Source organism: Budorcas taxicolor, chromosome 7, assembly GCF_023091745.1.
Source record: "Budorcas taxicolor isolate Tak-1 chromosome 7, Takin1.1, whole genome shotgun sequence".
NCBI classification, from domain to species: Eukaryota; Metazoa; Chordata; class Mammalia; order Artiodactyla; family Bovidae; genus Budorcas; species Budorcas taxicolor.
Window position 1 is genome coordinate 7,765,668 of NC_068916.1, and position 21,378 is coordinate 7,787,045.

The following is a 21,378-nucleotide window of genomic DNA, read 5'->3' on the forward strand; positions in this document are numbered from 1 at the left end:
CGGGCAGAGGCTCATTCAATGTCATGGGAAGCCCCTGAAGGCGGGGGGCGGGGGGGTGTCTGGGGCGGGGAGGCGCTCGTTGCACTTGTGGGGGGTGCCCACAACCTTGGGGGGGACTCACGGGATGAAGGTGCGGGGTTTCTGGAGCCGATTGAGGGACTGGAGAAGCTTACGGGGGTCGTCACCCTGCCAGGGCAATCCTTTGATACTCCGGATGATTTGGTCATGCAAATCGCTGGGGGAGGGGAGGAGGTGCAGTGACAGAGAGAAGACGGAGTTAGAGCAGTGGGCCCGCCACCTCAGGGTCCCTGGCACGGTCGGGACCGTCTCCAGGCCACTGGAGCCAAAACATGCAACCTGGGGAAGGTCTGAAGGCTGCTGCCACTCCCTCCTGCATGGAGAAGTCAGGGTTCGGCCACCCCAAGGAGGCGCCGCCCTCCTCCGGTGGTTAGGGAGGGGCTGGAGACACGTGGGGCTGAACGGAATTTGCAACCTGGCATCTCAGATCACTGGGAAAGGCTTCGTGTTTGAGCCTGTGGGAGTCTATAAGAAGCACCCAGGGGTCACTGAGAACAGGAGGCCCGGGAGGGCTCTGTGGGGAGCAGCGGGTGGGCTTCTCGTGATGCTTCTGTGGCTCCCTGTCTGCCTCCTGTCGGCTTCGAGAAATGCCTTGGGAGGAATGAAGTGGAACTCACACAGGGGTTACAACTGGGTGGTGCTTGGCTGTTCCGACTGGGGTGGGGGCTCGACTGGCTTCTGGAGGTGGGGGCCAGGGAGGCTGCCCCACTCCTTGCAGCACCCAGGATGGCCCCACCACAGCGTGGCCTGGCAGAGGCCCAAGGGTGAAGCTCTAGCTGAAGACATTTACCCCCAGCATTCAATCTTATTAACTGTGTTCTGGGTCCGTGGGTTTAGGGCTGAGTGTACATTTTAGGTGAGAATGACAATGGCTGAGGGACAAAAATCGAATGCGCTGAAAACGGGACTTTCGCGAACAATGTCTTGATAACAAATGTCTAGGGCAGAATGTCTAGAAACGAGGGCGTGATGACTGCAGGATGATCTGGGAGTCTGTCTCTCTTTTTAAAAAAATTTCGTCATTCCAAGGGACTTCCCTGGTGGTCCAGGGACTAAGACTCCACGCTCCCAATGCAAGGGGTCCAGGTTTGATCCCTGGTCAAGGAACTAGCTCCCACATGTTGCAACTAAGAACTGGTACAGTTAAGTAAATAAAAAGATTAAAAAAAACACTTCTTCATTGCAGTTACCCGAATACATGTTTAAGCCCTGAGCAGTTGGCCTGGGAAGACCCCGAGCGGCAGCCCCTTGCCTGTGCTCCATGCACCATGCCCAGGGCCGGATGGCCGCACTCACCTCCGCTCCCTCACCCTCCAGGGAGGCACCAAGCAAAGAAAACAGAGGCGCCACAGGTCACCTCTGCACCCTGAGCGGCCAGTGCAGCGCCTGCTCCCTACAATGACGATGAAGCCCCTGGCTTCAGCCCACACCCCCCTGATTAGGCCAAATCTGGCGAGAGCGCCCCCTGGCTTGCTGACCCCCTCTCTTCTGGCTCTGAACGCTGTGCTGAGCGCCTTGGGATGATGGCTTCTCAGGGCGTGCCTCCCTGGTCTCGGGTTCCAAGGCCCTTGCTTCTACTTACTTCTTGCTTTCATAGAAAGCAATGATGTCTTCAAAAGCGTTAATATCGAACTCCTCAGAGCCGTCAAATGAGAAATCTAGCATTGAGCAGCTGAAAGGGAGAATCTGTATAAACTAAATGTGCTTTTGCGGGTGAGACCTGTAGCCCCAGGGCCAGGCCTTGGGGAGACCGAGTGGGTCAGGGGCCACTCTGAAATACGGGGCAGTGTTTTTCTTTTTCGCCTTCTTTGGGGTGAAAAAGCTGATTTACAAATGCATCTTTAAAAAAAAAAGAAAAACAACCACATCTTTTTATCAAGAGGGAGGGGACACAAGTATACCTATGGCTGATTCGTGTTGATGTTTGGCAGAAACCAATACAATACTGTAAAGCAATTATCCTTCAATTAGAAGAAAAAAAATCAAAATGTATCTTTTTAAAAGGAGGAAAATGACACACTGCCTTCAGACAAATGGCACAGGATCACTTACCTAGGAGCTATGTCTAACTCCACGCATAAGCTTTCATGAACCTCTTGAGGGGGGTTTTCTTACAAAGTGCTCAAAAAACAAAATGACTTTTTCATGTTTCAAAATTTAGGGGCTGGCTCCTTGGGAATTTTGCTGAGTCTTAAGAAAGAGCTTGGGGACTCTGCTGCCCTGGGGCCTTCGCACCAGCTGTCCCCCAGGTCAGCACACACTGCTTGCCTTGTCTGGTCCACCTAGTCCCTTCTCAGTGTAGTGTGCCTGGCTTGGCTCTCGCAAGCTGCCTGAAGGGTCCCTGCCCTGGCTTTGCCATGGCCTCAGATGGCTATCGAGCATGACCTTTTATACCCTGCCTTCCTAGGAGCACAAGCCTGCTCACTTTTACACTCAGTACCAACTGGGGTATCTGGAGGAACCCTGACCATCACTAGGCAGCCACAGAACACCCCATGTCATCTTAGAGGCAACAACGCATCTGTGTTTCTGACTGAGAGTAAAGTAGCTTAGCAGACCGGGGTTTGGGACATCCTGGTCAGCCTAAGGGAGGAAGCGCTCTTACATCAAGCTTGCTGCTCTGCGAGACCAGCAGCCTTTCGGCCCCGCCCGCCAACGGTCACAACCGGCCCTGAAAAGGATCCTTTGTAAACTAAGCCGCCCACATCCCCCCAAACAGATGATGTACAAGGTTGGCCTCTCTGTGTGCAGAAATGCAGCCACCAGATGCCGCTGCGTCTGGGTGTTTCTGATTTAAGCGGTTGCCGGGTTCCTTATTCAGGTCAACCCTGACCTGGGTTCAGGGTGTCGGGTTTCTGGCACCGTTTTAAACAACGCGGCTGCCTACAGGCTCCGGCTGGGACAAATCAAGATCTCGCTCACCGGTACAGTTTTTCTGGCGGGGTGCTGGCTCCTCTCTGTGGTTCTCCCAGGTGACCTTGGGCACCAGAGCTGTCCAGACCTGCTGGGGGGACAGAGCACATGCAGTTTTGAGGTGAGTGCTGCTTGGAGCTGAAGGGCTTCTTAACTTCAACCCGATTAAAAAAAAAAAAGAGAGGGGGCGGGCGGGGGGAGGCGCTGACACTCAAATTTGGGCACAACAGGGAACCATGAAATGTTCCATTTCCCCCCCAAACAGCACCATCTATTTCCTAAAACAGATGCCCCAGGACCTTTGCACATGCTGCCCGCCCCCATGGCCAGCCCACCCTGCCCACCCTGTGTGGCCCAAACGGTACCGTCTCAATGTAGTGGCTTTAACCTTTTAATCCTCCTTTAACCGACATGCCACCTTTCCTAAAATGGAACCCTGGGGCTGGTATCTGGAGCTGAGTGATCCTGGGAGAGTCACTCAGCCCTTCTGGGTGTCAGGCTGTTCTCACAGAAAAACAGGAACACACCTTCTTGCCTTGTGAGGATGAGCAGGTTAAATTATATATCCCGCTACAAATCTTCTGTTTTGCAAGAACAAAAGGCTTGGGGGCTAATTTATGATACCCAAGACATGAAAGCAACCTACATATCTATCAGCAGATGAATGGCTAGGGAAGACAGGGCATAACTATACAATGAAATATGGCTCAGCCATGAAAAAGAAGGCAACAATGCTGTGTGCAGCTACGTGGGTGGGCCTAAAGGCGATCATACCAAACGCAGTTACGTCAAATAAAGACAAATTTTATACAGTGTCACCTACATGTGGCATCAGAAAAAATAACACAGATGAACTGATATACTAAACAGACTCACAGACATAGAAAACAAACCTACAGTTATTGAAGGGACAGGATGGGGAGAGGGATAAATTAGGAGCTTGGGATTAGCAGATACAAACTATTCTATATGAGATAAACCACAAAGCCCTCCTATATAGCACTGGGAACTACAGCCAGTATCTTGTAATGAACTATTGTGTGCTAAGTTGCCTCAGCGTGGATGACTCTGTGACCACATGGACTGTAGGCTGCCAGGCTCCTCTGTCCATGGGATTCTCCAGGCAAGAATACTGGAGTGGGTTGCCACGCCCTCCTCCGGGGGACCTACCCAACCCAGGGACTGAACCCATATCTCTTACATCTCCTGTACTGGCAGGCAGGTTCTTTATCACTAGTGCGAAAGAAAAAAAAACGTTTGGGGAACAAGACAGTAGTGCTGGTTGCACAACCTCAGGAATGTGCTAAATGTGATGAAACTTTACACTCTGCAATGGACTTTTGAGCACCTCCTCCTCGACAGTGACACAGGGAGCCTCCTACCTGCAGTCTTTTCAGCTCTCTCGGCCCGCAGGCGCCCAGCCTCCCGGAGCACAGCCATGGCCTGGATGGCAGCCCGGAGCACCGCCCAGCGGAACACGGCCACGGGGTCCATGCCGATGAGCTCCCGCACGTAGGAGCTGTCACTGCCCCGCAGGAGGGCCACGATGTCTGGCCTCATGTAGTCCATGTTCTTCTCTCGGAAGTCCTGGCGTGGGGACGACGGGTAAGAAGGGTGGGGGGTGGTCCCTTGCTAGTGTTGGCTGAGGCCCTGGGGTCAGCTCGGGAAAGGCTGGGTGGGGAGTGGGACCCATCTCCACGACAGAGAGGGGGCTCCTGCCCATGGGGGCCTCGAAAGCAGGGCCACGGGTTTGACACTGGGTCTGAGTGCCCTGGAGCCTTGCCAAGCAAAACCAATAAAGAGGGGGGACAGAGCAAGCGCCCGAAGGAAAGGACCTCCACGGTACCCAGGGGTCCCATTCCCATCCCCTGAGCGGAGCACAACTTGATTGACAGTGGTGACAGATGGCTACGCACCTTGATCTGGTATTTCACCTTCCCTGCAAAGTGCTGGATGATGAAGGCCGGCTCCATGACGGGGGTGCCGAGGAAGTACCTGTTGTCCTCGTGCTGCTGTTTGAACTTGGCCAGCAGAGTCTGGCTCGTGGCGTGCGGAAAGCTGCAAGAGCACGGGAGACCTTTAGCTGCAGGAACTGCAGCCGGTCACCTGCTCTGTACTGGCAGGTCACAGGCCTTCCGCAGAGGAGGCGGGCGGGTGCTCGGGCTGCGGTGGCCCGGGCGCGAGGCTGAGGGCAAAGTGATGCCCTCAGGGCTGGGGAGCACACTTGAAACAGGCAGGGCACCCCAGTGGCCCCGGCCCATGTAAAAGTCTGGTCCAGGCAAGATCGTGACCGGGGCCCATCACAGGCAGTTCCTGGAATAATCCCAGGGCAGGGGTGACTTCTGGTCTCAGGTGCATCTGTAGCTGGGTGCTGTTCTTGCAGTGGGTCTTGCCCATGCTCCCTGTTAGAGGCAGGGGCTGGGATTTGGATGAAACAGGGAGGTGAGCAGGGCCTGACTAAGGGAGCTGCTATATCTGGCTATTTTGGCCTCCCAGGAAGGAAATGCCGCAGCCAGCTTTGGCATCCAGCCTGCGCCCTGCCTCACTGCAAACTCGGGCAGCAAGGTATGCCTCTGAACCCCTGATGCCCGGGTTTCATGGCTTAACAGGGCATAGAGGGGGAGACCCTGTCGCTATGAGGCACACATTGCCAGGGGCACATCATTGCCAGGGGCAGGGTGTGGAGAGCAAGAGGCCCATTCACTCAGCTGTGGAAATAAGCAACATCTTCACACGCTATTTCAGAAAATCCAATTTGATGCCCCCCAAGCCCCTCTAAAATCATGATGAACTAAAACAATAAGATTCTATTTTTTTAAATCTTGATTTTTTTTTTGCTCACCATGGACTTTCTTTTTTTTGACATCCATTTTTATTTATTTTTTGGCCATGTCCCAAAGCACGCGGGATCTTAGCTCCCCAACCAGGGATTGAACCTGTGCCCCCTGCATTGGAATGCACAGAATCTTAACCACTGGACTGCCAGAGGGGTCCCCTAAAATAGCAAGATTTTAAACAAAGACAAATCCGACCAGGCTCAGCCTGGCCCTGCCTTGCATGCCTTTCCCAGATTTGGCTCTGAGGAGTTTGCTGGGAGGGACAATTAACCCTTCCAAGTGCCCTGCTCCTTCCCTTATCTGAACATTTTCTCCCTGGATTCTGGCCTAGAATGGATGTGTCTGTCCTGGATGGGACTCAGCTTGAGGCAGTTGGTGAGCCCTATTCACCCCAGGCCTGAGGGGACGTTGGCAGCAAATGAGGGGCCTGATAAAAGTTGTTGATAAAAAGACTTTCCAGTGGATAAGGATCCACCTTGCAATGCAGGAGATGCAGGTTCCATCCCTGGACTGGGAACTAAGATCCCATGTGCCGAGGAACAACTCAGTCTACGTGCTGCAACTACTGAGCCCTGGAGCCACAACTCGAGAGTCTGTGCACCTCAACAAAAGACCCCACAGGATGCGACGAAGACCTCACATGCTGCAGCTAGGACCCGACACAGTTAAAAGAAACCCAAAACCCTCAAAACATGTCTACGCCCTGGCACACTGAACCTGCGAATTGTGGCCTTGGATGCAGTCAAGTCAAGATGAGCTCTTTAGGGGGGCTTTACTGGCACTCCAGTGGTTAAGACTCGGTACTTTCACAACCGAGGGCTCATGTTCAACCCACGGTTGGGGAACTAAGATCTCACGAACTGTATGACGCGGTCCCCACTCTCCCCTAAAAAGATGAGGTCATTAGAGGGGGTACTAATCTGATAGGCTGGAGTCTTTATAGGAAGAGGAGATGAAGCAGAAGGACAAAGATGATGTGACTACAGAGGCAGAGACTGGAGTCACGCAGCCAGAAGCCAGGAACACCTGAAGCCCCGGAAGGTGGAAGACGCAAAGAAGTCTCCTCCTCGGAGGGAGGCTGGCCCTCCCACACCCTGGTTTTGGCCCATCAGGGCTGATTTTGCGCTTTTGGTCTCCAGAACTGTGAGAGAATAAATTTCTGCTGTTTCAGGCTGTCCTGCGATTTCAGGAACTCTGGCTGAGTGACCAAGCACAAAGCAGCTCGAGAGTGACCCTCTCCAGCCTTCATCACGTCTTGTGGACGAGGGCCGGCCGGCTTGGTGGACAATCTCATATCCGGGGCCCTGATTCCACTCCCTGCCTTTTGCAAGGCTGCACCAAGCCTGTGACCGGCTTCTAGATTCAGGTCCCACAAGTCTTTCTCAAAGACTTCTGGGAGGGTGAGGGTGTGTCCCTGAGTTCACAGCTCTTGTGAGTGTTAATATTTCTCTGGTGAACGGCAAATGTGGGGTCAGGATTTGCAGCCACATGAATCTGAGCAGCCTGGGAGTTCCTGGGATGGAATGGATTCGAGGAAGGCCCCGGGGCTGCAGAACCGGATGCAGGGACACTCACTTGCTCTCTTCGTCCAGCAGATAGAAGAGGCCGGTGGGCTTCTTGCTGATCAGGTGGATGCAGCCCACGTTGTCTGTGTAGTCAATGGTGTGCCAAGAGATCCCTTCGCTCTGGTACTCCTCCTGCGGGGTTCAAGGGCATCTGTTACGTTCATCGTTTCATGGACACAGTAACATCTACGCAGCACACGTCCTACGTAAAAATACTTTATGTATGCACGTACATATTTATATATAAATGTGTAATTAACATAGAATGCGTATTAATGGAGCAATAGAAATATATCAATAAATACATAACATTATTTGAGAAATAAGCAATTAGCAACAGGGAAGAGGAACGCATATTCTCAAAGATCTTCCGTAAGTCCTCTGCATACGAACCTTCAGGTGGTGAACTTTCAAAGATGTGACTGTGCGTTCACATGTCCGATCGTGTGAGTGAGTTCACGTGTCTGGTGTACACTGCCACCTGCACGCATCCTCTGTAAGTGGTTGTGCAGCTTGCCCTCTGCCTTCTATTGCTGACAATCTTCAGTTCTGTCCTCTCCCACCTCCTCCCCCTCCTCCAGTCAGTAACGCTTCTTGCCGGTTCACTCCACGCCAGGCCCTGTGTGCCAGCTGCTGTACTGTACTACGGTACTTCTCAAAGTACTGGAAGAGTAAAGATGTTTTCTTCCTTTTTTGCATTTGTTTAATGTATTATCTGTGTGGAAATTATTCTAAACCTGCAACAGTACAGGTTTATGCTTTACCTCTGTGTGTGTGTGTGTGTGTGTGTGTGTGTGTGTGTGTGTGTGCACGCTCAGTCGCATCTGACTCTTGGTGACCCGATGGACTGTAGCCCCCACCAGGCTCCTTTGTCTATGGGATTTTCTAGGCAAGAAAACTGGAGTGGGTTGCCATTTCCTCCTCCAGGGGATCATCCCAACCCAGGGATAGAACTTGCATTTCTCCTGCACTGGCAGGGAGATTACCACAGCACCACCTGGAAAACCCACCCAGGTGCCTAGGCTAACTTTGGTTGACTTACGAACGTACTATCAGAACAGAACTCGCTCATGATGTAGGGGACTTACTGTATCACACCAGAGTGCTTAAAAATCATGCTTAAAATCACCCAGGGGTCAGCAAACTTTCTTTGTAAAGAGCCAGATGGTAAATATATTAGGCTTTATGAGTTAGATGGGGTCTGCATGACTCAGCTTTGCTCTTGTAGCATGAAAGGAGACAGATGCTGTGTTAGCAAAGGGGTGTGGCCATGTGCCAGTCATTTTGGGCAGCCCCTGCTCTTATATGAATGTCCCAACAATCATATAGTGTGAGAGACCCATGTCACTTTGAACTTTCTAACAGCCATGTTTAAAAATGTGAAAAGAAAGCAGGCGAAGTTAACTTAAACAATACAGTTAATTTAACCCAAAACACCCAAGGCGTATGATGTATGTCAACATCACGACATGTGATTTAACTGACATAAAAAATTACAAACACAGCCCTTTACAAACGAGACAAAAATGCCTTTTAAAAAAATTTTATTTTCTGGCCATGCAGCATGGCATGCAGGATCTCAGGTCCTGGACTGGGGCTAGAACTCGTGCTCCCTACAGGGGAGCTGACTGTGGCTCAGACCATGAACTCCTTACTGCAAGACGAACACTTAAATTGAAGAAAGTAGGGAGAACCACGAGACCATTCAGGTATGCCCTAAATCAAACCCCTTACAGTGGAAGTGACAAATAGATTCAAGGGATGAGATCTGAGAGAGTGCCTGAAGAACTATGGACAAAGGTTCGTGACATTGTACAGGAGGCAGGGATCAAGACCATCCCTGAGAAAAAGAAATTCAAAAAGGCAAAATGGTTGTCTGAGGAGGCCTTACAAATAGCTGAGAAAAGAAGAGAAGCGAAAGGCAAAGGAGGAAAGGAAAGATACACCCATATGAATGCAGAATTCCAAAGAATAGCACAGAGAGATAAGAAAGCCTTCCTCAGTGATCAATGCAAAGAAATAAGAGGAAAACAACAGAATGGGAAAGACTAGAGATCTCTTCAAGAAAATTAGTGATACCAAGGAAACATTTCATGCAAAGATGGGCACAATAAAGGACAGAAATGGTATGGACCTAACAGAAGCAGAAGATATTAAGAAGACATGGCAAGAATACATAGAAGAACTATACAAAAAGATCTTCATGACCCAAAGAATCATGATGGTGTGATCACTCACCTACAGCCAGGCATCCTGGAATGAGAAGTCAAGTGGGCCTTGGGAAGCATCACTACAAACAAAGCTAGTGGAGGTGATGGAATTCTAGTTGAGCTATTTCAAATCCTAAATGATGATGCTGTTAAAGTGATGCACTCAATATGCCAACAAATTTGGAAAACTCAGCAGTGGCCACAGGGCTGGAAAAGTGTTTTCATTTCAATTCCAAAAAAAGGCAATGTCAAAGAATGTTCAAACTACCACACAATTGCACACATTTCACACACTAGCAAAGTAATGCTCAAAATTCTCTAAGCCAGCCTTCAACAGTATATGAATTGTGAACTTCCAGATACTCAGGCTAGATTTAGAAAAGGCAGAGGAGCCAGAGATCAAATTGCCAGCACCTGTTGGATCATCAAAAAAGCAAGAGTTTCAGAAAAAACATCTAGCTTTGTTTTTTTGACTACGACAAAGCCTTTGACTGTGTGGACCACAATAAACTGTGGAAAATTCTTAAAGAGATGGGAATACCAGACCGCCTTACCTGCCTCGCAAGAAATCTGTATGCAGGTTAAGAAGCAACAGTTAGAACTGGACATGGAACAACAGACTGGTTCCAAACAGGGAAAGGAGTATGTCAAGGTTGTATAGTGTCATCCTGCTTATTTAACTTATACACAGAGTATATCATGCGAAAAGCCAGGATGGATGAAGCACAAGCTGGAATCAAGATTGCTGGGAGAAATACCAATAATCTCAGATACAGAGATGACACCACCCTTATGGCAGAAATTGAAGAAGAACTAAAGAGCCTCTTGATGAAAAGTGAAAGAGGAGAGTGAAAAAGTTGGCTTAAAACTCAACATTCAGAAGACTAAGATCACGGGATCCATTCCCATCACTTCAAGGCAAACAGATGGGGAAACAATGAAAACAGTGACAGACATTTATTCTGGGGGGCTCCCAATTCACTACAAATGGTGACTGCAGCCATGAAATTAAAAGATGCTTGCTTCTTGGAAGAGAAGCTATGACCAACCTAGACAGCATTTTAAAAAGCAGAGACACTACCTTGCCAACAAAGTTCTATCTAGTCAAAGCTATGGCTTTTCCAGTAGTCATGTATGGATGTGAGAGTTGGATCATAAAGAAAGCTGAGCACCAAAGAATTAATGCTTCTGAACTGTGGTGATGGAGAAGACTCTCGAGAGTCCCTTGGACTGCAAGGAGATCAAACCAGCCAATCCTAAAGGAAATCAGTCCTGAATATTCATTGGAAGGACTGATGCTGAAGCTGAAACTCCAATACTTTGGCCACCTGATGTGAAGAACTGACTCACTAGAAAAGACCTTGATGCTGGGAAAGATTGAAGGCAGGAGGAGAAGGGGATGACAGAGGATGAGATGGTTGGATGGTATCACTGATTCAACAGACATGAGTTTGAGCAAGCTTCAGGAGTTGGTGACGGACAGGGAAGCCTGGCGTGCTGCAGTCCGTGGGGGTCACAAAGAGTTGGACACGACTGAGTGACTGAACTCCGTGCAGAGGAAGGTGGATTGTTTTTTTAATGATTATGGAAATTATCTTTATTTATTAAACAAAACACACAACTTTTTATCTTATTGGAATACAGCGGATTAACAATGTTGTGATAATTTCAGGTGCACAGCAGAGGGACTCAGCCATACATACGCATGTATCCATTCTTCCCCCAACGCCCCTCCCCGCCGGGCTGCCCAGGAAGCGTGGAGTCTTAACCACTGGACTGCCAGGGAAGTCCCCCAAATGCCTTTCTCCCCCTGCGCTAGGTCCTTGCAGTCCGCTATCTCTTCCTACTCAACTCAATTTGGACCAGCCACATTTCAAGTGAGAAATGTGAGTTTCAGCTAACAGACATAATAATAAAATTAGCTAAGTATTAGCTAAATATAGCGGCTTCTTTGGTGGCTCAGACAGTAAAGAATCTGCTTGCAATGTAGGAGACCTGGGTTCGATCTCTGGGTTGGGAAGATCCCCTGGAAAAGGGAATGGCAACCCACTCTAGTATTCTTGCCTGGAAAATTCTATGGACAGAAGAGCCTGGTGGGCTACAATCCATGGGGTCCTGAGGAGTCAGACACGACTGAAGGACTAACACTCACACTCTCACATATACATGTGTATAAACCCATCAGCTTTCTTTCGTCAGAATCCATCATAGGAAGGACAATACTTGGGTAAAGAAGGCTGGTTATTTTGAAGTGAAAACACCTATAACATGGGATATCTTCATTGTTGACTGAAGCAAATCCTTACAAGGCAACTCAGCTTGTCTCCCACTGAATCAACTTTCACGTCTGAGCAGACAGAAAGTACAACACCGACCTGCGGCGTCAAATATCCCTGCCTTTTGCCTCATCTGGGGCTGGGTGGGAATGTTCCCGGACTCTCCCTTTTTTGCAGAGAAAAATTCTGGGGCGGGTTTGATGACAAATCAGGTCCCCAGGGGAATCCCGGTTCTGGCTCATTCCCTTCCTCCTAGGACTGGACGGGTGAATAAGCCGGTATTTCCTTACCTGCTCTAGCTTGAAAATGTGCTGGTTGAAGTAATACTGGAGCTGCTCGTTGGCGTAGTTGATGCAGAACTGCTCAAAACTGTTCCTCTCAAAGTCTTCAAACCCAAAGATGTCGAGGACTCCGATAGACAGGCACTGGGGGAGATCGCGGGAATGGTTATTACTGGTGAGTACTCCCTTGGGAGCGACCTGTCTGATGCTAAGGGTCTTAGAACCTGTAATTTTTTTTTTTCAAACTTTAAAGTTTTTATTTTGTATTGCGGTACAGCCAATTAACCATGTGATAGTTTCAAGTGAACAGCGAAGGGACTCAGCCACACATACACCTCTTCTTCTCTCCTCAACCCCCCTCCCATCCAGGCTGGCACATAACACTGAGTAGATACAACCTGTAATATTAAACAGAGCCCTGTGTTTCTGACTTCTGTTTGGGGCTGCACTGTGTGGCCTGCAGGATCTTAGTTCCCCAGCCAGGGATGGAACCCATGCCCCCTGCAGTGCAAGCAGAGAGTCTTAACCGCTGGGCCAACAGGAAAGTCCCAGAGTCCCCTGTTCTCTCTGCACTGGGCCCCGAGAACCGCATCCTGTTGGTTCCCTGGGGCTGCTGAGGGGAGAAACCGGCCTCACGCCTGACCGACTGCAGCCAGGGTCACAGGTTGCCAGCCGAGGAGGTGTGGCCCTCACCGAGACAGACTCTTCCATGTCCTTCTTGTTGAGGAGAGCGTGGTTGATCCGCAGCACGATCCAATCGAACAGCGCGCTGTACAGTGACTTGGCCATGGAGTCACGGGCGGTGATGGCCTGTGGGCACAGAGTTTTGGGGGGTCACACCTTGCCGAGGTGTGACCCCGAGGTCTGTGCACGGGGAGGTCAAGGTGGTGACTTGAAACACTCAGCTCCTCTGATACCTCCCCTCCTCACTCTGCCTGCTATCTGTCCACTCGGACGCCCTTGCACACCAGAGCATGAAGCTCTGACCTGGCAGCCTGGGGTCTGGCCAAGTCTTTCTCATGGGACAGCCTGCTCCTCAGAGGACCCTGGGGACTGCTGGGGTGGGCACATGGGCTCAGGGAGGGCGCTGTGGGAGAATAAACCAGGAGCTTGGGCTGGGTTCAACCCCTGCGGTTCTGGGAGCACCATGGGCCAGGCCACTGTGTGCCAAAAAGTGGTGATTGATGTTTACAATTTTTAAAAAAGGCTCACTGGGGTCTAATTTACCTACAAGAAATTCCTTCTTTGTATGCTCTCAGACCTAAGTTGTGACAGGACTTACTCAGCCTGCTATCAAGATCTAGATAATGAGGTCCTCTGGTGTTGTGGAAATGGAGCTGTGTAGGATGCTGCCCTGTACCTGGCCTTTATCGCCCTCACTCAGCTCAGTGCCCCCAGGGAACAGCTGTGCTGTGGGCTCCAGTGACCTGTGGCACCTGTCACATACCACGGCTGAGCACCTTTTGCCCACAGGGGCTCCAAGTGTCTAGGTATCCATTTTAGATGCTTGAGCAGCTTCTCCCATGAGCTAAAAATACGCCCCTGCCCCCGGGGCTAGGTACTTTCCTGATGCTCCCCAACCTGCAAGTCTAGAGGTGTAAAAACGCAAGAAGAACATGCCTCAGAGAAAACATTGAGACTGGGGCAAAGGCTAGAGAGAGGCGTCTTATCAACACGCAGGGACCCACACAACGGTTGTAAAGGTCACGCTCTAACCCAGGGGTCAGCAAGCTTTCTCGGGCAAGGGCCCGTGAGTCAGCATGGTCAGCTTTGCGGGACAGCTCTGCCACTGCGGCAGACCATCATGTGCATGAATGGCCGTGGTCAAGTGCCGATGAAGTTTTATTGACAGAAGCGGGAAGCAGGCCGGGTTTGGCTTGCAAGCTGCAGGTGGCTGTCCTCTGCTGGTGAGAACCAGCGTGCCCACTAAACAGCTCGACACAGAGACCGTGACACGTGGCTCTAGCTCTGCCCCTTGAGCTGTATAAGCTGGTTTGAGCTTCCAAGGTTCTCCTCTGTCAAACTGTGCTGTTAAATGCTCAGTTGTATCCGACTCTTTTGTGACCTCAAGGACTGTAGCCTGCCAGGCTCCTCTGTCCATGGAATTTCCCAGGCAAGAATACGGGAGTGGGCTACCACAGCCTTCTCCAGGGGATCTTTCTGACCCAGGGATGGAACCAGTGCCTCCTGTGTCTCCTGCATTGGCAGGTGGATTCTTTACCATTTGAGCCATGAGGAGGTCAAATGAGGGGCAGGAAAATGACCACCCATGCCAGCTATTTCTGAAGGCTCTCCCTATCCCCACCCTGCACACCTATGTTTTTGGGCCTGGGCACCCCATGAGAACCCAGGGCAGCACTCACCTCGCTGAGACTATAGGGAAGGATGAGCTTGTCATTGGAGGTCACTGTTTTTCTTTTGGTCAGAACTTCCACTAAGATTTCTCGCTTCACCTGTTTCATGGTCAAGGAGGAAGAGGGGTGGGGAGGGACAAATTAGGAGTTTAGGATTAACAGATACATTTAATCTATATAAAATATATAAACAACAAGGTCCTACTGTATAGCACAGGGAACTATATTTAATATCCTGTAATAACCTATAAAGGAAAAGAATTTTTAAGGAACATATGCACATATGTTGTTGCTGCTGTTGTTTAGTCTAAGTTGTGTCTGACTCTTTTGTGACCCCATGGACTGTAGCCCACCAGGCTCCTCTGTCCATGGGGATTCTCCAGGCAAGAATACTGGAGTGGGTTGCCATGCCCTCCTCCAGGGGATCTTCCCAACCCAGGGATCGAACCTGGGTCTCTCACATTGCAGGCAGATTCTTTACCTACTGAGCCACCAGGGTAACCCCAAAAATACTGGAGTGGGTAACCTATTCCTTCTCCAGGGGATCTTCCTGACCCAGGAATCGAACCAGGGTCTCCTGCATTGCAGGCGGACTCCTTCCCAGCTGAGCCACCAGGGAAGCCCATATGCAGATATATATTCACACACACACATGAATCACTTTATACCAGAAACACAACACTGCAAGCCAACTGTATGCTTCAATTAAAAATAAATAAATAAAAACTTAAAAAAAAAAAAAAGAGGAGAGAAAAGCTGGAGAGCTTATTGACTAGATCCCGCGTGTCACTGAGGCAAGGCCTGAGGAGGGCGGAAGAAGGACCCCCCGGCAGCTGGGCCAGGAAGTGGGCCCAGAGCCCACCCTCAGGGCTGCCAACCCACAGTGTGTGGAACACTGGTGTGCCTCAGAATGTTCACACCCACAGGCTTGCTCAATGGCCTAGACTGTGGTCACACAGGCCTGGGTGTCATTGCAGCCCTCTGGTCCAGGTGCTGCCTGTGTTTATAGCTGTCGCTGCTGGAGTGGGTTCCTGGTCTGGGTGCGAGGGCTAAGCGAGGAGACTGCTCCTCCCTGACTGCCAAGCGCTGTCCATGGGCAGCCAAGAGTTGGGCCAGGGGAGCTGTCTCCATCTCCTGACAGACGCACTCACTCATTCCCATGAGCACAACGGGAGCTGGGGCTCCTGCATGCAGGCGCACTTTAAAGAGCCACAAATGGAACACAGGTTCAGAAAACAGCCTCGGCATCACAGGCATTTGGGGCTGGGTCCTTCTTTGAGCTTCCCCAGGGGCTCAGGTGGTAAAGAATCTGCCTGCAACATGGGAGACCCAGGTTCGATCCCTGGGTTGGGAAGATCCCCTGGAGAAGGGAACGGCAACCCACTCCAGTATTCGTGCCTGGAGAACTCCATGGACAGAAGAGGCTGGCGGGCTATGGTCCATGGAGTTGCAAAGAGCTGGAATGACTGAGTGAATAATGCTACTTTGCTGTGGGGGCTGTCCTGTGCATTCTGTTAAATGGCATCCCCTGCCCACCAGATGACACTGCTGCTGCTGCTGCTAAGTCACTTCAGTCGTGTCCGACTCTGAGCGACCCCATAGACGGCAGCCCCATAGACGGCAGCCCACCAGGCTCCTCCGTCCCTGGGATTCTCCAGGCAAGAACACTGGAGTAGGTTGCCATTTCCTTCTCCAATGCATGAAAGTGAAAAGTGAAAGTGAAGTCGCTCAGTTGTATCTGACTCTTTGCGACCCCATAGACTGCAGCCCACCAGACTCCTCCGTCCATGGGACCTCCCAGGCAAGAGTACTGGAGTGGGGTGCCATTGTCTTCTCCACCAGATGACACTAGTACCCCCCAAACGACTCCAGACATTGTCCAGTGCTCCCGGGGTTGAGGACAAGTGGACAAGGGGATGGTCCAACCACAAACCGACCTTGCTGATCAAATGATGGTTTAAAAAAAAAAATCATAGTTCATGTACAACGTTAAGATAGTTTCAGATATACAGCAAACTGATTCAGTTATACAAATATATAAAAAGCTTTGATGGGCCATTCCAGCGAGGGGCTGAGATGGGAGATGGTCCTTCCCAGAAGGAAGATGGGTCAGAAAGATACCTGCACCCCAATGTTCACAGCAGCACTAATACAGCAGCCAAGACACGGAGCAACCTAAATGTCCATCAACAGGCGAAAACGGGTAAAGGAAATGTGGTGTGAATGTTCACGGAACGGTACTCTGCCAGAAAAAGCATGGAATAATGCCATTAGCAGCAGTAAGGAGAAACCGAGAGATTTTCCTACCAAGTGAAGTAAGTCGGACGGAGAAAGACAAATACCACGTGACATCGCTTACATGCGGATTCTTTAAAAAACGATGCAAATGAACATATTTACAAAAGAGAAATAGCATCACAGACATGGAAAACAAACTTATGGTTATCAAAGGGGAAGGGGCAGACAGAAGGATCCATTAGGAGCTTGGGATTAAAGTATACACACATATAGAAAACAGACAATCAACTCTATAGCGTACAGCGCAGGGAACTATACCCGGTATCTTGCAGTAACTTATAAAAGAATATATATAGAACTGAGGCATTTCGTTCTACACCTGAAAGCAACACAGCATTGTAAAACGACTATATTTCAATTAAAAAAAAAATAAAAGGAGATGAAGAAGGGATGGTCCTTGAGGGTATTATGTTAAGTGAAATAAGTCAGAAAAAGACAAATATCATATGATATCACTTATATGCAGAATCTTTAAAAAATGATACAAATGTAAGTGTAAGTAAGTAAGCGTTAGTCGCTCAGTCGTGCCCGACTCTTTGCGACCCCGTGGACTGCAGCCCACCAGGCTCCTCTGTCTATGAGATTTTTCAGGCAAGGACACTGGAGTGGGTTGCCATTTCCTTCTCCAGAGGATCTTCCCAACCCAGGGATCGAACCCAGGTCTCCCGAATTGCAGGCAGAGTCTTTACCGACTGAGCTTTAAAGTATATACATTATTATAAATAAAATAATCAACTGCATAGCACACAGCACAGGGAACTATGCTCCACATCCTCTAACGGAAAAGGATCTAGAAAAGAACAGATGTAGAACTGAATCATTTTGCTGTACACTTGAAAGTAACACAACATCGTAAATCAACTATATTTCAATTACAAAAAAAAAAGAAAGAAATGAGGAGCGGATGGGCCCTGAGGGTATTGTGTTCACAGATATGTCAGACAAAGACATTGCATGATCTCCCTCATATGTGGAATCGAAAAAAAACCAAGAAGAAAACACCCCTCAAACCTCCCAAACTCACAGATACAGAGAGCAGACTGGTGGCTGCCAGGAATGGGGGGTGGGTGAACGTGTGAAGGGGGCTCAAAGGCACAAACTTTTCGTCGTCAACTGTCACGAGAATGTAGTGTGCAGCGTGGCGACTGCGGCTAATATGACCGTATTGTGTAAATGAAAGCTGCCGAGAGAGTAGATCTTGGACGTTCTCATCACAAGAGGAAACGAATCCCACGGTCACTGAGCTGACAAGCATTAACTAGCCTTCTTGTGGTGGCCATCTGGCAACAGATGATACAGATACTGAATCATGTATGCTGTCTGTCTGAAGGTAAAATCAATCATAGCTCGATTAAAAAAAAGAAAAGAAAAGAAATGAGGAAGGGACACAGCAGGGACGGCGGGGGAGGAAGCAGCGGACAGAGGCTCAGCCAGTGCAGGAAGCTTGGGCCTCAGTGGGCGGCCACTGTGGCTGAGGCCCAGGGACAGTACCTTCAGGAGCTGCGACAGCGTGTCCAGCGCCTCGGGGGGCCCAACCTCCAGGCCTTCGTCTCGGCCCGTGGCTCTCTTCCTGTAAGTGACGTTGCCTAGGTACAAGATGGCCGAGAGGATGGAAAAAATCCTGGGGAGAGAAGGAGCCAAGGTTGGGGCACGTCCCCAGTCTCGAGACAGCAGTAGCTTCCAGTGAACTGCGCTCAAGTTTCCAGCGACCTGGGCTGTATTCGTAAAAGCACCCATTCTAGTCAGAACACGAGAAATCCGAAAGACGACCACTCCTCTGTTGGCAACTCTCTGTGAAACAGGACTTTGGAGGCACATAGCTCTATTGTTTTTTTTGGTGGTTTGGGAGAGCTTAAAAATTTTCTTATGGAGGCATCACATGCATACGCACCCCCCCCCCCCAAAAATGCACACAGTTCCCCAAGTGTAGATGCTGTTTTCTTTTTCAGCCACACTGTGAGGCATATGGGATTTTAGTCACCTGACCAGGGATCGAACCTGCACTCCCTGCATTTGAAGTGTGCAGTCTTAACCACTGGACCACCAGGGAATTCCATCCCCAGGTGTTGAGTTTGATGAAGCGTCACTAAAGGTAGAGATGCTTGTGACTAACACTCAGACCAAAAAATAGAATAACATTTCAGGCCCTGGACCCTCCCTAGCTTCCAAAGAGGAACTGCTGTCCTGACATCTAACGCCATCTGTGAACGTGGCTTTGGTGAAATCACGTGTACTTACATTGGGCCTGCCGCTGAAAAGGTGTAAGGTGGGGGAGTCATGTGTGTTACTGCATGTAGCCCTGTTCATTCCTTTCTTTTTTGAAAAGATTTACTCATGTACTTTTCTTTTGTTCTGGTCAAGCTGCCTGGTGCGTGGGATGCCAGTTCCCTGATCAGGGACAGAGACTGGGTCCCTTGCAGTGGAGTCGTAACCACTGGGCTCCCAAGGCAAGTTCCCACATTCTTTATTCTTAACGCTGCCACTTCTCAGCCTTGGCACTGCTGGTACCTGGCTTCTACCCACCTGGCCCCTCCGGCTACACCTGCAGTGTGACACCCAAAAGTGTCATCAGGCAAGGCCAAGTGTCCCCTGGGAGCACAAGCAGGACCCCAGTGGGAACCACTGCTGTGCAGGGTTGGTATCTGGCCAACTGGGGCCTTTTTCTGCACAGCACCTGAGCTGAGGATGGTTCTTAAGCTTTTAAAGGGTTGTTAAGAAAACAGAATGCAAAGAACACGCCGCAGAGATTGTGTGGCCCGTGAAGCTGAAAAACATTTGCTATCTGTCCCCAGAAAGTGTGCCGACTCCTGCAGGGATATACTGTAATGTGTTGATTTATTTAATCTCTTGTTGGTGGGCGTTTGGGAGGGTTTCCTGGGGTTGGGGACTGTTATAGACAAGGCTGCTGTGTGCATTCCTGTGCGTGCTGCTGGCCAAGCATGTGTATACGTTTGGTTGTGTACATGCCTCGGCAGTAAAAGCTGCCCAATGGTTGTCCACAGGAGTTGGCCCCGTGGTGTCCTCCTGGCAGCATATTGGGCAGAGGCGTCCCCTCTGGGTGTCGTGGTCACCCGGGAAGGTGTGGAGAATGCTCTGAGTGGTTTTGAAGAATTAAAATAATTTTTAACTGTGGTCGAAGACACATCATATAAAATTCACTTTCTTGGCCGTTTTTAGCCGTATGGCTCTGTAATGTGAAGTGTACCCACGTTGTTGGGCAAAAGCCTTGTGGGTTTTTTTTTTGTTTTGGGTAAATATACCTGAGTAAATTTTCTTTTCTTAGATTTTTTTTTCTGCCTCTACTGAGATAGTGTAGCTTTTCTGCTAATTAACAAAATCTCTAGTCTGTTCATGAAGAAATTAAGATTTTTAAGTGACAGAGGAATTCTCTGGTAGTCCAGTGGTTAAAACTCCACACTTTGATCGCTGAGGGCCCAGGTTCGATTTCTGGTCCGGGAACTAAGATCTCACGAGCTGCGAGGGTGTGGTCGAAAAAAAAAGAAAAGGATTTTTAAATGATGAATGACCTTTGAAAAGCCCTGTTTGTTTGTTTGTTTTAATATTCATTTATTTGCTTGGCTGCACTTGGTGTTAGTAGCAGCACGTGGGATCTAGTGCCCCAAACTGGGGCCCCTGCCCTGGGAGCGTGCGCAGTCTTAGCCCCTGGACCCCCAGGGAAGTCCTGCCCTGCGGTTCTAACTGGCATCTCCCAGTGGCTAATGGGGACAGTCCTCCATCACTCCTCGGGCTACTCTCCTTAGCGAGGTTCCTACCGGGGGAGGTCAGGTCTCCGAGCAACTGGTACCTCCAGTTAGGGGGAGGTGCCTGGCTGGGCCCACCCACTTACTGCTTCTTGGTGGCAGGAAGGAAGCCCACCATCTCCATGGCCTGCTTGAGTCTTTCAAAGTCGTGCTTCAGGTCCTCTCCGTCTTCGATCTTCAAGTTATGCTGAAAAACAAAGTCAGCAGTGCTCTGGGTACTTTTGGGCTGGGAAGGGTGGTGTGTGAGGATGATTTTGGCTGGAACCGATGGGGCAGGGCCGGGGGGAGGCAGGGAATGAATGGACTCCTTTATGCCGCCCCGCTCTGGGCCTCCTTGGAGCTGGTTTGGGGGCTGGAGAGGGCCAAGGCGGGCGGCCTCTGACCCCCTGGCAGAGCGTAAACAGCCCGTGGGGAACACAGGCCGCGTTTGTGGTTGGGGCTCGAGGCTGTTTACCTGGTTGAGGTAGAAATAATCTTCAGGCTGCTTGAGCTGAAATTCCCGACGCTCTTCCTCGCTGACGCCAAGTAACAAATAATAAAACACGTGGTAGTTCCTGTAGGTCAAAATTAGGAGAAAAAAGTTGTTTTTGGAGGCCGAGCGATAGCTACTCTTCAAACCACTACTAATATTGCTTTGGAGACCAAGTCAGGGAGGAAAAAGCACCTCGATTATGTACAAATTGGAGACAATAAGTCGATTCTTATGATCTTTTTAAAAAAAAAAACACAAAAACCTAACTCCAAAAATCAAACCACGAGCTTCTCCAGTGAATAGATTCCTCAGAGGGTGGGCATCTCTCACTCA

At 49.9% G+C, this 21,378-nt stretch overlaps 1 protein-coding gene across 2 annotated transcripts in view; it reads right to left on the reverse strand.

Annotated features, from left to right (window-relative positions):
• Window positions 1-21,378, reverse strand: part of MYO9B (myosin IXB) — a 107,506-nt gene that overhangs the window by 27,066 nt on the left and 59,062 nt on the right. Inside the window, exons 5-16 of one of the 2 annotated variants that reach the window (XM_052642839.1) lie at window positions 21,028-21,127; window positions 20,660-20,760; window positions 18,304-18,433; window positions 14,524-14,613; window positions 12,854-12,970; window positions 12,170-12,304; window positions 7,404-7,525; window positions 4,908-5,049; window positions 4,374-4,578; window positions 3,001-3,082; window positions 1,661-1,750; window positions 122-235 (exon numbers count right to left, since the gene is read on the reverse strand). In XM_052642839.1, the coding sequence (XP_052498799.1) occupies window positions 122-235; window positions 1,661-1,750; window positions 3,001-3,082; window positions 4,374-4,578; window positions 4,908-5,049; window positions 7,404-7,525; window positions 12,170-12,304; window positions 12,854-12,970; window positions 14,524-14,613; window positions 18,304-18,433; window positions 20,660-20,760; window positions 21,028-21,127 (1,428 nt within the window). The remainder of the gene's footprint in view (window positions 1-121; window positions 236-1,660; window positions 1,751-3,000; window positions 3,083-4,373; window positions 4,579-4,907; window positions 5,050-7,403; window positions 7,526-12,169; window positions 12,305-12,853; window positions 12,971-14,523; window positions 14,614-18,303; window positions 18,434-20,659; window positions 20,761-21,027; window positions 21,128-21,378) is intronic. The other variant, XM_052642840.1, reaches the window with a different exon arrangement.